Source organism: Tupaia chinensis, unplaced genomic scaffold (assembly GCF_000334495.1).
Source record: "Tupaia chinensis unplaced genomic scaffold, TupChi_1.0 Scaffold000332_1, whole genome shotgun sequence".
Classification (NCBI taxonomy): Eukaryota; Metazoa; Chordata; class Mammalia; order Scandentia; family Tupaiidae; genus Tupaia; species Tupaia belangeri.
In genome coordinates this window covers 2,281,360-2,297,216 of record NW_006159826.1, presented here as the reverse complement: position 1 = coordinate 2,297,216, position 15,857 = coordinate 2,281,360, and the positions used below count along the sequence as shown (strand labels likewise).

At 54.9% G+C, this 15,857-nt stretch overlaps 1 protein-coding gene across 1 annotated transcript in view; it reads left to right on the top strand.

Annotated features, from left to right (window-relative positions):
* Nucleotides 1-15,857, top strand: part of SCLY (selenocysteine lyase) — a gene marked incomplete at its 5' end in the record, with an annotated part of 33,026 nt that overhangs the window by 4,719 nt on the left and 12,450 nt on the right. Inside the window, 5 exon segments of the mRNA XM_014589112.2 lie at nt 1,600-1,700; nt 6,435-6,615; nt 11,290-11,417; nt 11,633-11,797; nt 12,658-12,764. Of these exon segments, the coding sequence (XP_014444598.1) occupies nt 1,600-1,700; nt 6,435-6,615; nt 11,290-11,417; nt 11,633-11,797; nt 12,658-12,764 (682 nt within the window).

Sequence of the window (15,857 nt, the reverse complement as noted above, 5' to 3'; positions counted from 1 at the left end):
CCGCCTGGCTGCAGGTGCTCAAGAGGCTGCGTCACGTGGTGGGCATCTTTGACTCTGCGAGGAGCTGGCCCGCTGGCTGCAGGTGCTCTCACCGTTCTCGGTTCCACACAGTGTCTGACGGTTCAGTTCTTCCACGTCCTCTGAACACCTGGAACTTCTACCTTGGTCTCTTAACTTAGCGACCTGACGGGTAGGTCGTGTGAGTGAGGTGGCCCCGGTCCTATTTAGACGTCTCTAGACCTGTTGGTGAGTGGAATAAGGGAATTTCTTGTAGAGCTATATGTAAGTGAGGAAACCCATTTTTTAACAAGAAGAAAGCCCGTGAAGCACGGACATGCAGGTGCGTGTGCACTGGGCAAAGTCGGGAACCTCCACACCCAGCTGGGCAGAGGCTGCCCTGGGCAGAGGCGGGAAGGAAGCAGGGCTGCTGCTTGGGAACTGGCCCAAGGGCTGCTCAGAGAGGGGCTTCCCCAGGATCCAGGAGGAGGTAGGATGGAGTGAGGCTGCAGACAGGGTCTACGGGACGTCCGCGTGGGACCGAGGGCATGCGCCAGGCGGCCTCCACCCACTTCCTGCCTTTGATTGCGGGACTTTAACCTACCGCCAGTTAAAAGGACTAGGTTTTCCTAAGCATCACAGACCTCAGTACTTAAAGTCTATGCAGCAGCGTTAAGGTGTGTGAGAACTACTTTGCATGTTCCTTTTTGGCTCATCTTTTTACATTTCTATTTTTATGACCTTTATGTATAAAAATATTTATTTAAATATATGTATATAAATATACAAGTAGATATAAATTTATAAATATGTATTTAAGAAAGCTTATATTATGAAATTTTATTTAAATATATACAGTAAGTTTATATTTATAGTAAATATATAAATATGGATATATAAATTTATACTAAATATTTATGGTAAATATAGAAATATTATATCTATTTAGTGGTGCCTATTCAAATTCTTTTTATTAATAACACTGATTAGTTTTAGAAGCTAGGGGACCACTGGTCTGGACTAAGAATGGTCACTGAAATTTTCCGAGTCCCCCTCCCAGGGCCTCTCTTGCTCTCTGTGTGAAGCTTGGCTCCTGTGTTTCCCGCAGCCTGCAGCTGGGTCGCAGCTGGGTGGGAGGCAGGGGACATCCTGGCGCTTGCAGGTGGCCGCAGGGCCAGGCGTGGCGCTGCACCTGCTGAGGAGGCAGGAGCTGTCTTTGCCGTCTGACAGCGTGATCTTAGGCACGTTCCTTCATCTTTTACTCTCATCTTGGTGAGCGGGGAGCGAGCCGGGGGCCGCAGCTCCCCAACCTCTAGCATCTGGGAAGAATCCAGCCCCATGCTGGGGAGCTGAGGGTTCAGGCGGCCCCCGTATTTGTGTCGGCTCTCGTCACGTCCCGTACATCTCAGTAGCTCCCACCAGCTGGCGAATGTCTTCCTGCTGCCCCACGGCCCAGTGGCGCCATGTTCCGGGCCGCAGGTGCGTCTGGCCTCAGGCTCGCCCGCTCAGAGCCCTTGGTCCCTTGCGTGCGGTTGCTCGCCCAGACGCATGGCTGGGGCCCTGCCGGGCGATGTTCGTGACTTTCCCTTTTGGTCTCTCAAGGTAGAAAGGCCAAGGAGCTCATCGATGCGGCTCGGGAGAACCTTGCGAAGATGATAGGCGCGAAGCCCCAGGACATGGTCTTCACCTCGGGGGGCACCGAGGTAAAGTGACAAGCCTCTCGCTCTGCAGCCATGCACTGCTGCGCCGTGGGGAGCTGGCACCCTCCGGGTCTGCAGCCGCGCCCTCCGTGGGGAGCCGGTGCCCTCTTGCTCGGCAGCCTTGCGCTGCTGCTGTGCCTTGGGGAGCTGGCGCCCTCTCGGCGCTTTCTGTGTTTTAGAGAGAGTGACTCTCCTGGGAGTTACCTGTTAGCCTGATCGGTTAGCTCCGTTACCCTGTGAGTGAAGGCCGGGCGCTGCTGGCAGTGGTGGTGCCGTGCGGTGTCGTGAGGAGGCCATGCTTCACTTTGCTATTTCAGTGCAGTGTCCCTGTCCTTTTGTCCTGGCTTCATCCCTTCGAATCCCTACGAGGTCGTTAGCTTTACTAAGAGCTCAGATCTGAATCATCCCAGAGGAACTCATCTCTGAACTGATGGAAGGTGGTCAGAGGCAGCGTCACCGGCCTCTGCTCAGTCAGTGACACCCACCCTTCCCATCACCTTCTGGGAGGGCAGCCACGACGGCCGTCCATGCTGACCTGACCAAGCAGGAACCCAGAAGAATCTGCAGCTGGATTGTTAGAGTGAAAGAAAATGTAGCAAAGTCTTAAGATATGAAAGCCAGATGGACTCTTGTACCCCGACAAGTAGGTGTTGACCAGAGCATCGGGATGTGCCCAGTACTGGGGAAGGAGGTCCAGGGAGGCCACGTGGACAGGGCATCCCCACGGGGGTTAGGAGCATTATGGGAGCCTCCGCAGGGTTCCCAGCTACGTGCAGACAGCAGACTCTGTGTTGTAAACCTGTCACTTCCAAATTGAGCTGTGCCCTCAGTGCAGCCTCTGACACTTCACTGGGGGAGCCTCACAGACTAATTTTCATGGAAATAAAAGGCCAAGGGCAGTTGATCCTTCCTGAAGATTCCAAGGAGGAGACTTGGCTCCGAAGTCAAGCCTGTCCTAAAGCTCTGATGAGTCGTTTCAGGGCAGGGACAGAAAGCAGACCCAAAACAGAGCCGTCAACGTGTGACCCTGGGGACCAGCAGTTAGCGTAATGGCTATGTCACTGGACTCCCATGTAGTCAACTGCGGTTCACGTCCTGGACCCGGTGGCTTAAACTCACACCAGGCGCGTGTGCGTGCGTGCCCAAGATCCCGAGAGGAGAATGGAGGAGAAGGGATTGTGGCGTGGCCATCCCCCCTGGGGGTGATTTCTTGCTTTCTGTCTCTCTGGCAAGTGCACACACCCCATAGCAAAAAACAACAACAACAACAAAAACTCCCCCTCCCCCCCAAAAAAGTGTGACCCTGTCATGTGATGAGTGTGACCCGCTCTGCTCAAGACAGCCCAAGACCACCTGCTGAGCTGGAGCCACCGTAACAGCACCCTTTACCCCTCACTCCTCACCATGGCCCGGACGGCAGGTCACAGCTCATCCTCCGTGGCCAGGGGTGGAGACCAAGTGGCAGACAGGGTGGTCGTGTCAGTGGTGGAGGGTCACTGACGTCCGCTTCAGCAAAGCCAGCTGTGAAGAGTGGACTTTATGACACCGTTAGGTGGTAAGTTAGTGTCTCTGATATTCAAGTATCAGATTTCTTACATCAAACATGGACAGCATTGACCATGAAGGAAACACTGATGAATTCTGTCACAGCAGAAACAAAACTAACCGGCTCACCAGAGAACAAGGAAGAAAAGACAAGGGTAAGTGTGGGCTGGCCCTGTGGCCCAGCGGTTAAGCACTGTGCGTTGGAAGCCAGCTCCTGATGGCTGACTATGGTTTGAATCCCAGCCCCAGTGATGCGTGCGTGCCCAAGATCCCGAGAGGAGAATGGAGGAGAAGGGATTGTGGCGTGGCCATCCCCCCTGGGGGTGATTTCTTGCTTTCTGTCTCTCTGGCAAGTGCACACACCCCATAGCAAAAAACAACAACAACAACAAAAACTCCCCCTCCCCCCCAAAAAAGTGTGACCCTGTCATGTGATGAGTGTGACCCGCTCTGCTCAAGACAGCCCAAGACCACCTGCTGAGCTGGAGCCACCGTAACAGCACCCTTTACCCCTCACTCCTCACCATGGCCCGGACGGCAGGTCACAGCTCATCCTCCGTGGCCAGGGGTGGAGACCAAGTGGCAGACAGGGTGGTCGTGTCAGTGGTGGAGGGTCACTGACGTCCGCTTCAGCAAAGCCAGCTGTGAAGAGTGGACTTTATGACACCGTTAGGTGGTAAGTTAGTGTCTCTGATATTCAAGTATCAGATTTCTTACATCAAACATGGACAGCATTGACCATGAAGGAAACACTGATGAATTCTGTCACAGCAGAAACAAAACTAACCGGCTCACCAGAGAACAAGGAAGAAAAGACAAGGGTAAGTGTGGGCTGGCCCTGTGGCCCAGCGGTTAAGCACTGTGCGTTGGAAGCCAGCTCCTGATGGCTGACTATGGTTTGAATCCCAGCCCCAGTGACTTGAAAAACATGCTGGACACATGTGTGTGCCTCAGATTCTGACGGGATGGAGAAGGAGAGCAGGGACTGCCGCGTGACCAGGCCCCATCGGGGTGTTTCCTCTTGTTCTCTCACTGGCAAGCGCACACACCTTCTAGCAATTAAAACACAAAAAAGGCGGTCCAGATGGTGGGTCCAGCCTTGCAGTGTGCCACGCCGTGGCCCCAACATGGAGGGGCTCCTGGCGATTGTGGAAAGGCTGTGCCCGGGGAGGAAAGTGGGCAGGAAGCAAGAATGCCAGGCTCACCGGGAGAGGCCACATGGTCCTGGGAGGAGGAACCAGCCAGGCAGCGTGTCCACATTCCTGCAGGAAGGTGGTGGAGCCAAGACACTTGTGGGTGGTGCTGGCCACGGCGCAGGTCGGGAACTGTGTCGGAAATGGGGTGGCCCCAGTCCCACCCTGGGCGCCACCTTGGCTGGTCTCACAGCTAGACGGGGCTGGGCCTGGCGAGTGCTGGGGTGGACGTGGGTATCGGCTGGTGCTGCTGAGGGGGAGCATCCCGGCTGGCAGCTGCACTTGGGGGTGCTTCCTGGGTTTGAAGACAGAGACCCAGGACGGCTGCAGAAGCCCCGGGAGCAGGGACCCTGGCTCCTTTCAGCCTTAGAACGGACCCCACTACAGCCCTGTGATAGCACCATACCATGGAGCCCCTGCCCCGCACAGCAGCAGGAGCCCAGCGAGATCTGTGTGGAAGTGGGTCAGAAGAGACGGTTCCTGCCAGCTGAGCTGCTGCGGCCCAGCCGAGGGGGGTTGGCCTGACGCTGTAGCCCCAGCCAGGACGGCCTCCCCAGGGGCTCCCCAGGAGGAGCCACCCCAGCCCCAGCGGAGGTGCTCCAAATCCTGACGGGGTCTCTTGATCTCAGCCTGGGGCAGGCGCCATGGAGTGTCAGGGCCCAGGGAGGACACGGGCGTTCCCGATGTTCTGAGGGCCACCGGGACAGCACGCCCTGCAGCCACCTGCCAAGCCTGGAAGAAACGTGCCTGCCGGGTCGTGTGGGCCACTTCACACGGCCATCGTCAGAGGGCCTCTCCAGCCACGGGGCCAGCAGCCCTCTCCTCTGGCCCAGGCCGCTGTGTTGGGCATCCGTGTTTTCCGAGGAAGGACCTGGGTATCAGGAACCACTCGCCTGTCTGAGAAGCGCGGGAGTGCTGTCCCTGGCTCGTCCTCCCTGACTCGGCTTGCTGGCTCTCAGATCAGGCGTGACTCCACACCGGCCCCCCAGCCCTCCCGGGTGGCCACGGGACAGTGGGGCCCCTGGGGTATCCTGAGCACAGTGCATACCCCAGTGCCACAGGTGGCCACCCAGCGGGACAAGGCCCTGCGTGGGACACACACCATGAATAGGTGGCCTTGAGCTAGAGGAGGTCTAGGTCCCTCTGTTCCCGGGAAGGAAGACGTGCCTGACAGTACGGACATGATCCCTGTGAGAATCAGGGTGGCACTGGGGGCCCTGGAGGGGCTTCACACGCTCAGGGACTCACTGCACGCGTGTCGCTGCACCCCTCCGTAGTTACCTGCTGCGTGTAACTACAAGAACACAGGTGCCTTCCAAATGTCCTCCACCGCACCCCTCACTTCCTCCGGCCACTTCCTCTCCACGGGAGCCCGGGGTCGGCGGACAAGCATGTACACGGTCCTCTCCCGTCTCCCTCCCCGGGGTGTCCCTGCACAGGCAACGTGGCATGTGCGTGCCTCGTCCCGTCCATGTTGTGGGCGCCGTGCGTCACTCTGGCCTTTTCAGACCCCCACAGTGTGTTGGAGGCCTCCCCTGTGGGCATGCAGAAGGCGTAGCCCCTCCCGGGGGTGTCGCACACGGAGAGCCACACCTAGTGGGCGGCCCGTGTATGGCCCCCTCGGCATAAGGGCAGCTGCGAGCAGTGCCAAGAGCGAGAGCCGCCGGGTGGGGGGCCGTCCCAGCTCCACCACGTGCCCCGGAACGGCGACTCCTACACCCACCAGTGCAGGGGGCCGGGGCGGGATTCCCTTTGCCTCGTATTTATAAAATTTCAGAATCTATAATGTTGCTGGACAACAAAACAGGCGTAATTGACTGGAAATTAATTCTCAAGTTTAGCTCTCGGGTTTTTCTTTGGCATTTCAAGAAGTTGAATTTTTTGAGGCTTTTTTCTTTTTCTAAGTGTTAGCCACAGATGAAAACAAGTGACCGACAGTCGCTCTGACTCTTCCCTGGGGACGGTTTTTGCAAATGCTCTTCCTGCTGTGTCTCTGCAGTCAAATAACTTAGTCATTCATTCTGCGGTGAAACACTTCCGAGAAGACCAAGCCTCGAGGGGGAACGCAGCTGGGCACCCAAGCCTGATGGAGGGGGCCGTGCCGCACGTGGTCACCTGCACGGTGGAGCACGACTCCATCCGGCTGCCGCTGGAGCACCTGGTATCGGAACAAGTAGCCGGTGAGTGCAGCCAGTGGCCCTGGCCCTGGCCAGCCTGGGACCCTTGTGGGATGAGGGGACAGTGGCCATGGCTTCGGAATTCACTGTGCAGCTGGAGGTTCAAGTCCCCATTGGCCCTGACATGTAATTCTTGTCGGGTGCCATGTGTCACTCTGGCACCTGGTGGATGGTGGCCCCGCCTGGCTGCTGGGCGTCCCAGCGGCTGGCCTTAGGGAGCCATGGCTGCCACCAGGCTGCCACACGAGTCGCAGAGGTGCCAGCCTATACCTTAGGGGAAAGTGCTGATTGGTGAGTAGAACTGGTCATTGTATTACCGAGTGAAATCTGAAACTCTTGTATATGATAAATACTTGACCTGGAAGCGCCGTACACGTTGGTAAGCAATGCTTCGCGTTACGGGTTGTAGTAACTGAATCTTGGCCCCCGCTGCCTGACACGCATGGCAGTGTGAGGCTCAGGTAGTGAGCGCCTGCCGTACTGGGTCTCACCCCGGCCAGAGCCCCAGCGTGAGCGCGGGAAGCGGGCCAGGTGCACCGGCCTCCACAGCAGCAGGAGTGGAGCCAGCCGCGGACCCTGGCCCGCTGTCAGACAGCCCTGCGGCCTCCCTACTTCTGTGATGGAAGTCCCAGGAGTTGACGTTCTCGGTGGCAAACTTTTAACTTGTGAAAACATAAGAGCCCCTCTCTCAAGAGACAGCCAATTAAGGTCAATTAATGCGCTCCTTCAAGGACGTCTGCAGTTTTCTCAGCAGTAACCTTCTCCGGGAGCCTGCCTGGACGCAGATGGTGCGTGAGAAGAAAGTAATTTTAATCTTTAAGATTAAGGAGGGGCTGGCACACGGTGTGGTGGTTAAGGCACTGAGTTCTCGTACGGCTGAGCACAGCTCGAGTCTCGGACCTGGCAGGCTTTTTTTTGCTGCATGTGCGTGCCCAGAATCCCAAGAGGAGAATGGAGAAGGGAACATGGAGGGCCATCCCCTTGGGGGGCGATTTCTCCCTACCCTCCCCACCATGAGCGCACACTGTAGCAAAAACAAAACAGTAACAGACGAAGGGTTAGAGCAGAACTGTGGTCTGACTACGAAGCCCTTCTTAGCGGTTCTCCTGTCTGACTCTTAGAAATGGTTTTCTCTTTTTTTTTTTTTGGAGAGGTTTTCGCTATAGGGCGCGTGTGCTTGCCAGGCAGAGAGAGAGAGACAGAAAGCGAGAAATCACCCCCCAGAGGGGATGGTCACGCCACAATCCCTTCTCCTCCATTCTCCTCTCGGGATCTTGGGCACGCACGCACATGCACCCGGTGTGAGTTTTAAGCCACTGGGTCCGGGACGCGAACCACAGTTGACTACATGGGAGTCCAGCGACATAGCCATTACGCTAACTGCTGGTTCCCGAAATGGTTTTCTCTTTATGGTCTATCTTGAATTCTTGCCAATAAGTGAAAATATTCCCATGAAGAATTTAGATTCCAAGATTAAATTTATTAGCACTATTAAAAAAGAAAAGAAAAGAGAAACAAGTCAAGCCCCAGAGCCAGCAGGTGGCATGGAAGGTGAAGCCCTGGATCCCACCTGGCTGACAACAAGGTTGAGCCCCAGACCTGGTGGCTTGAAAATCAGGCCAGGCGCATGTGCATGTGTGCAAGGGGAGGCTGGAGGAGAAGGGACTGCAGCGTGGCCATCCCCCAAGGGGCGACTTCTCATGTTCTCTGTCTGTGGCCACTGCATGCCCTATAGCAAATAACAGTGAGAAGAAAAAGTCAACTCTAACTTTCTTATTTATATTTGTAGCTACTTTTAATTCCTGGAATCTTTTCCTGTATCTTACCAAGGCAACTTAGTATACATACTAAGTTGTATACTATGTATAACATACCAGTATACTGGTAGTTACTGTTGCATTTAACCTTTTGATTACAGAAGTATAGACATGTATGTGAGGGAAGTAGTTAAAACATTACAAAAAGTTGTAAAGTAAGAAGCAATGGTTCAGAGAGACCAGCAGGTGGCATGGTGGGTAAGAGCGCTGGACTCACATGTGGCTGGCTGGCCACAGTTCAAGTCCTGGACCTAGTGGCTTACTTTCTCACTTTCCATCTCTCTTGCTCTCTGTCCCTCTCTGGTCAAATTTTAAAATTTATATATTTATTTATAAAATTAAATAAATTCTTAAAAAAAAAAAAAAGGCAATGGTTCAGGACCAGCAGGGGGTGTGGTTAAGGCGCTTGGCTCCTACATGACAGACCGTGGTTCAAGTGCTGGAGCCGGTGGCTTGGAAAAGTCACAGCAGGCATATGTGCTTTTGTGCCCAGAATACCAAGAAGAGAACAGAGAAGAAGGGATGGTGGCGTGGTCATCCTCCCATGGGGTGGTTTCTCACTTTATCTCTGTCTCTCTCTGGTGAGCACATGTGCCCTGTGGTAAAAACTTACAAAATAAGGGAAATGCTCCTCCCCTGCCTGCCCCCAGTCCTCAGAGGCAACCCCTCTGTTTGCCTTGTGGTTACCGTCTCGTTCGCATTTTCGGTACTAAGTTCCCTGGCAACATACTCTTCATTTCTCGGTACTGACTTGAGCCCGGGTGTCTCGACTTGCTGGTGTAACATGGAGACCCTTGACCTCCTGAAGGCTTCCTCGGACTCCCTCCACCTCCAGCCTCCCAGCAGGTCTCTGCCAGTCAGCTTTAATGAGATGGTTTTCACTCCTCTGAGGCGTGGGGGTCCACAGCCGTCACCAGTCAGTTACGGAGCGTGTCGTCGCCCTGCAAAACTGTGCCCCAGCCAGCCGTGAGCGCTCCTTTCCAGCTGCAGGCAGCCAGTGACTCAGCTCTGTCACCGTCCTGTCCTGGAGTCCCCGGAATGGAATCACGTGAGATCGCAGACTCCTGTGGCTGACTGCTTTCGTTCCTGGATGTCTGCAAGGCTCCCCCACAGCGCACCCAAGTACTTCTCTAAGGCTCCTTTCCACGGATGAGTACCAGCGGTGCGTTGGTGTGTGCACGCCTCACTCACACGCTCCTCAGCCGGTGGGCACGGGCGTCACTCCCACCCCGCTGTCAGGAGTAGGGCTGTGAGCCTCTCCACGGCTGCTGTGCGGGAGCTGGTTTTCAGTTCTCTGGGGCACGTACCCCGAAGAGCAGGACTGCCAGCCACGTGGTAACCCTGTCTTTGACGACTTCTGGGTAACTCTGTTCAACCTTGACCTTGCTCCCAACAGCTGCACCGATTTACGCTCTGAGTGTGGGCTGCAGTTCCCTCGCACGCTCACCACTGTCAGCTTTCACTAGCGCCTCCTAGTGGGCGACAGGTGGTGACTCGTGGTTTGACTTGCGCTGCCCTAATGGCTAATGGCCCCAAGTGTGTTTTTATGGACTTATTGGTCATTGGTGTATCTCTTCTTTGGAGGAATGTTTTTTCAAATTCCTGCCCATAGTTTAATGGAATCACTTGGCTTTTAATTGAGTTGTAAGGCTTTTTAAAATATATAGGCTGGACAAGTTCTTTATGAGATATATGATTTGCAGATATTTTCTCCCATTCTTAGTGTCTTCTTGTCTCTCCCTTTATGGAATCTCTGAAAAAAAGATAAGTTTGGTTTTTGCGTGTGTGTGTGTCATTCAATTAATTTTTTTTCGGTTCCTTTTGTCATATATAATTAGGCTTTGTCCTGGTCAAGGTTATGAACATTTACTCCTGTCTATCCTTGTAAGATTGTTATAGTTTGGGACGGTCCCATAGCTTAGTACGTAAGGGAGCCATCTCCCACGCGGCCCACCGTGGTTCGAGTCCCAGCCTCAGTGGCTTGATAAATACGAGACCCGTGTGCAGGCATGGGGCCTGAATCCTGACAGAGGGGAAGTGAAGCAGACGGGATGGAAAATGACATGCCTCGCTGTGCGGCCAGCTCTCTCTCTCTCTCTCTCTCTCTCTGTCTCTCTGTCTCTCTCTCTCTCTCTGGCAAGTGCACATGCCCTCCAGCAATTACAAAGAAGTTCTGTAGTCTGACTTGGCTCGGTCCCGGTGCACTGTGAGTTACCTTCACGCGTGGTGTGAGGCGCAGGTCCAGGCTGGGTCGCTGCTCGTGGCCACACAGCCGTCTCGGCACTCTTGCTGGAAACGCCGGCCTGAGCCGCTCCACGAAGGCGGCGCAGGCCCGAGGGAGGGAGCGCGGCCATGGCTGTGAGACCGTCAGAGGTGGAGGGGTCTTCGCAGGCGTGTGCTCCGTGGAGGAAACCCCCCGACTGGGGCTGCAGCCCTCGGCCGTGGTTATTTCGGGGTGATGGTAATGGTGGGTGGCTTTTATTTATTTATTTATTTGTAGTTTTCTGAGCTTTCACTATGTTACTTTTATACCTGGAAAATAGCTTGCTTGATTTTTTCTCTCCCTTTTCCCTTTTAATTTGCCATAGGGTATGTGTGCTCACCAGAGAGCCGGGAGAGATGGCCAACCTCAGTCCCTTCTCCTCCCTTCTTCTCCTCTTGAGATATTGGGCACGCACATGTGCCCATGTGCCCCTTCGAGTCACCAGGTCTGAGACTCGAACCGCATAGTTGCCTGTGTGAGGCCCGGCAGCCTCAACCACCAGCTGGTCCTTGGAAAGCAGTTTTGCTGAGCCGTAGCTAGACGCGGCGTCGGGACAGTCCGTCTGGCGGTTAACCTCAGCACTGTGTTTGACCTCAGCAGTCACCTTCGTCCCAGTGTCCCCGGTGCACGGGCGGGCAGAAGTCGAGGACGTCCTGGCGGCCGTGCGCCCGACCACATGCCTCGTGACCATCATGCTGGCCAACAACGAGACGGGCGTGGTCATGGTGATTGGCCTCTTTGTTTTCACAAAAATATCTTGGGGGAGGAAGGTGGCTTAGTTTCGGGCTGGGTTTTCATGTTTCTGGACTCGGGCCCCTTCTTTTTCCCCATTCTTCAATTTTGTAACTTCTTGTCTGTCCTCATTAACTGCCTCTTAGTCCTCTCGTTCAGTCCTCCACAAACTGAAAACGACTTGCTCCACCGTGTGTCCCCACTGCAGCCTGTCCCTGAAATCAGTCAGCGGGTTCGAGCCCTGAACCAGAAGCGGGCGGCTTCGGGGCTGCCTCGCATCCTGGTGCACACAGACGCGGCACAGGCCCTGGGGAAGCGGCGCGTGGACGTGGACGACCTGGGCGTGGACTTCCTCACCATCGTGGGGCATAAGGTGTGTCTCGGGCTGCCCCCCCGGGGCGAAGGTGCTGGCTGCCGCAAAGGCTCCTGCAGCAATCCCTCACTTTCCAGTCCAGGGGCCCAAGTGCCCTTAAAGCAAGGCCCTGGGGCCCTGTGACAGCACCTCAGATGCTGCGGAGAGGGGAGAGAACAAGGGGCCAGGATGCAGTTGCTGAGGACCGTGTCGGGGATAGCAGCGACGGGAGGGCTGGGCAGGCAGAGCTGGGGCCTGGGGCCTGCAGGAGAGTCAAGGCAGGCGGGTGAGCGGGGTGGCCAGTGCTCTCTGCAAGGACCTGTCAGCCCACACACAGACCCCAGGACAGAAGGCTTACACTGACATGCAGCTCCTCGGCGGGGAGGTTTGGTTTCAGCAGCTCTCACTGTGAGCGGAGCGTGGGGAGGACTTAGCGGCGAAGCCCTCTGGAGCCTTTGCTCACCCCTCTGGTCCCTGGCGAGCATCCGCCGTGAAGCTCGGTCCTTGGTCCTTAGCCAGCATGCAGAGGAGTTCCCGGGCTGGCCTGTTGCTGTGGCCGCTGTGCACTTTGTGTCATATCACCCTAAACATGGAATCACACACAGGAAAAGGTCTGGCCACCTCTAATCCCAGCGCCTCTCCTTCGACGAATGCTACCCCATGGCGTGCAGGGAGGGAAGGCCCATTAGGCCCGGGCTCTGTCCTGCACCCGAAGGCTTCTGTGGCTCCGGCTTGTTCAAAGCAGTGATGGGCGAGCACCCCAAGGGCACAGGAAGCCCGGGGACTGCGTCCCGGAGTGTGTTCTGTGTCCTTGCCCACACAGCACAGCGTCACAGTGGGTCCTTGTGCCTTCCTGTTGGATAAGTGGCTTCTCCTTGCAGTTCTATGGTCCCAGGATCGGTGCCCTGTACGTACGAGGGCTCGGCGAGCTCACCCCCCTGTACCCCATGCTGTTTGGAGGTGGACAAGAGCGGAATTTCAGGCCCGGGTAAGGTAGAATGTTCAGTCTATGGCTATGGCTGGGGCCGTTTATAGAGCAGTGACTTTTTCTTTTTTTTAATTTTGCCAGGGGATGCGTGGACTTGCCAGAGAGAGGAGGCGGGAGCAGCTCCCATGGGGCGTGGCCACGCTCAGTCCCTCCTCCATTTCTCCATCCTGTTAGGATTTGGGCACGCATCAGAGTCCTGAGTGTACGATCGGCCCTCTTAGCCAGTGGCCTCAGGGCTAGTCTGAGGAGTGAAGGCTCGAGAAGCACTTTGCTGCTCACTCTGTCTCCGGGGCACTCGGGTGTCACAGTCTGTCACCACGTTGCAGCTGGCCTGCTGGCTAGTTCCTCCACGAGGACTCGATGCCCACAGCCTCGCAGGGGTGATTCCGTGCAGGTACAGGGCCCTCTGCTGTCACCACCCCAGCATGCCCAACTCCTCAGTCACTTTGACCTGCTGCAGTCCTGACCGTGGGAATCGCAGGGCCACTTGGGACTCCTTTCTGACACTCCCGTGCCACTGTCGTGTACAGCGACGTCTAAGCCAACACTGCACCTCCATCAGAGCACGCATGGCAGCATGCTGGCGGCAGGGCCTTCCCTGGGTGTTCCTGCCCCATATTTCCCACAGGTCGAGCTCAAGAGGCCAGCAATCTGGCAAGGCCAGCCAGGGCACACGGGACACCCCACCTGGAGCCCACTCTCTGCCAGCGGAGCAGGAAAGGGGCCACCTCGCCAGGCAGAAAACAGACAAACTGCACTGCTGAGCCGGACGCCGCAGGGGAGCGGTCCCCCTCCACACAGCCGAGGCTGGGAGGAGGCTCAGCCCTCCACCCACACCCCTCAGGATGTCAGAGAAGGCCATGTGGGGTACGGGACTGTCACTGCACCAGCCAGCAATGACCTCACCATGGAGGCGGTGGAGACGCGGGCCCCGACTCCTGTCCGTGCCGTCAGTTTCAGGGCACGTTCCCTCTGGGTGGCAGCTGAGCTAAGCAAGGTGCTAGGCTCTGCTCCTGCCCGACAGTGACATGGTGGCCCGGGACGGCCAGTGAGACCAGGCTGTCATTACCGAAATCGACTGGGCCAGCAGGTGGCACGGGTTAAGGTGCTGGATGGCAGAGGGCCGACTGCACAGTTGGAGTCTCAGACTGAGTGGCTTGAAGAACACCAGGCGTGTGTGCCCAGAATCCCTAGAGGAGAACGGAGAAGGGACTGCGGCATGGCCAGCTTCCCTGGGGGATGACTTCTCATGTTTTTTCTCGGTGTCTCTCCAGTGAGTGCATGGGTCCTATGAAAAAAAAAAATCTAAAAGAATTTTTTAAATGTATGCATCGTACCAAGAACAAGAGAGACCTCCGGATGAATGAAGAAAGGTGACGAGTGATGGCTAGACTGAGCTGGGGCAGATGCTCCAATTCCTGGCCGCAGTTACATAGCACAGGAGGGATTCTCCAGGGAGAAACTCTGAGCCCACCTGAAACAAATAAATACAATGTCAGTAAGAGGAAGAAGATACAGAGAACAGGTGAGCATTTTAGAACTAAAAACTGCAGTAACCAAAGTGAGAAGCTCGCCTCAGTCGGCCTCCACAGCAGGCCAGGGAGGACAAGGAAAGAACCAGCCAGCTCAGACGGGGTAGGAATCTGAGCACGGACAGGCCTGGGGACTGGACAGAGTGTCCACAGCTGAGGAACCAGGGAACATTCATCTCACTGGAGTCCTTAAAGGAGAGGAGACAGAACTCTACAGACAGGACTGCAAACGCATTTGAAAAAGTAATGGCTGGAAAACTTCCTAATTTTGGCAAGAGACATAATCCGACAGATTCAGGAAGCTGGGCGAATTCCACATGGGATCAACCCAGAGGAATACATGCCAAGACATACAGTGAAACTTGTGAAAATTAAAGACAAAATCTCAAAAGCAGACAGAAATGACGCTTTACAGGTAGAGGAACGGTCATTGGAATGAACGGATTCCTTGTCTGAAACCGTGGAGACCAAGGGAAGAGGCACTATGGTTTTCAAGCGCTCAAAGAAAACTACCAGGCCAGAATCCTGTATCCAGAAAGCATGTTCTCCAGGACGGAGGGAAGTCAAGATATTCTCAGATGGAGGAAAACTAAGAAATTTGTCACCAAATATGATAAGGTTTTCTTGAGTTTTCTGAATTTTGTTAGGTAGCTTGAGCAAAAATCATAGCAATGCCTGCTGTGGTTGTGAAGGCACATGAAGGAAACATTTAAGGTTATTTTATAAAGACAAAGATAGAGGGAGGCGAAAGGATGTGAAAAGATTTACAAGAACGCTTTGTCTTGGGACAAGCTGATGACATAGCAGTTACGTAAGGAGACTACCACTTGGCTGGCTGTGACTCAAGTCCCGGACCCAGTGGCTTCAAAATCATGTCAGGTGTGCATGCGTGCCCAAGATCCCAAGAGGAGAATGGAGGAGAAGGAATTGCAGTGTGGCCATCCCCCTCAGTGAGTGATTTCTCATTTTTCCTCTCACCGTCTCTGCCTCTCTCTCTCTCTGGGAAGTGCACATGCCCTAAGGCAAAAATCTCTTAAAAAATTATTTATTTCATCTTATTTATTGCTATTATTTTTTAATTTGAAAGACAGACAGAGAGAGAAAGGGAACGTGAGAAAGCAAGCCGCTAGGTCTGGGACTCGGAATGCAGCTGGCCCTGTGGGAGTCCAGTGTCCTAACCACCACACCACCTGCCGGCCCCCAGGTGTCTACATTCCACTTGAAAATGGGTAAAGTAACACCACCAATGGGGTGCAAAAAGTTTGATAAATATATATAATGTAATACCTTGAGCAAACACTAAAATCCATATAATGAGAGACACTCAGAATCAGTCTTTAGGGCCGGCCCATATAATCGTGGTTATGCACCGTGCTCAGGAGCTGGGTCCCATACAACTCACCACAGTTCAAATCCAGTCCCCGCAGCTCAGCAAGTACTCTGGGCACCTGTTTGTGCATGTCGAAGATCCTGATGGAATGGGAAAATGGAGGAAAAAGAGTTGCAGCACAACCACGCCCGACCGGGGATGCCTTTCCTATTCTCTTCCCACCCACCCGCC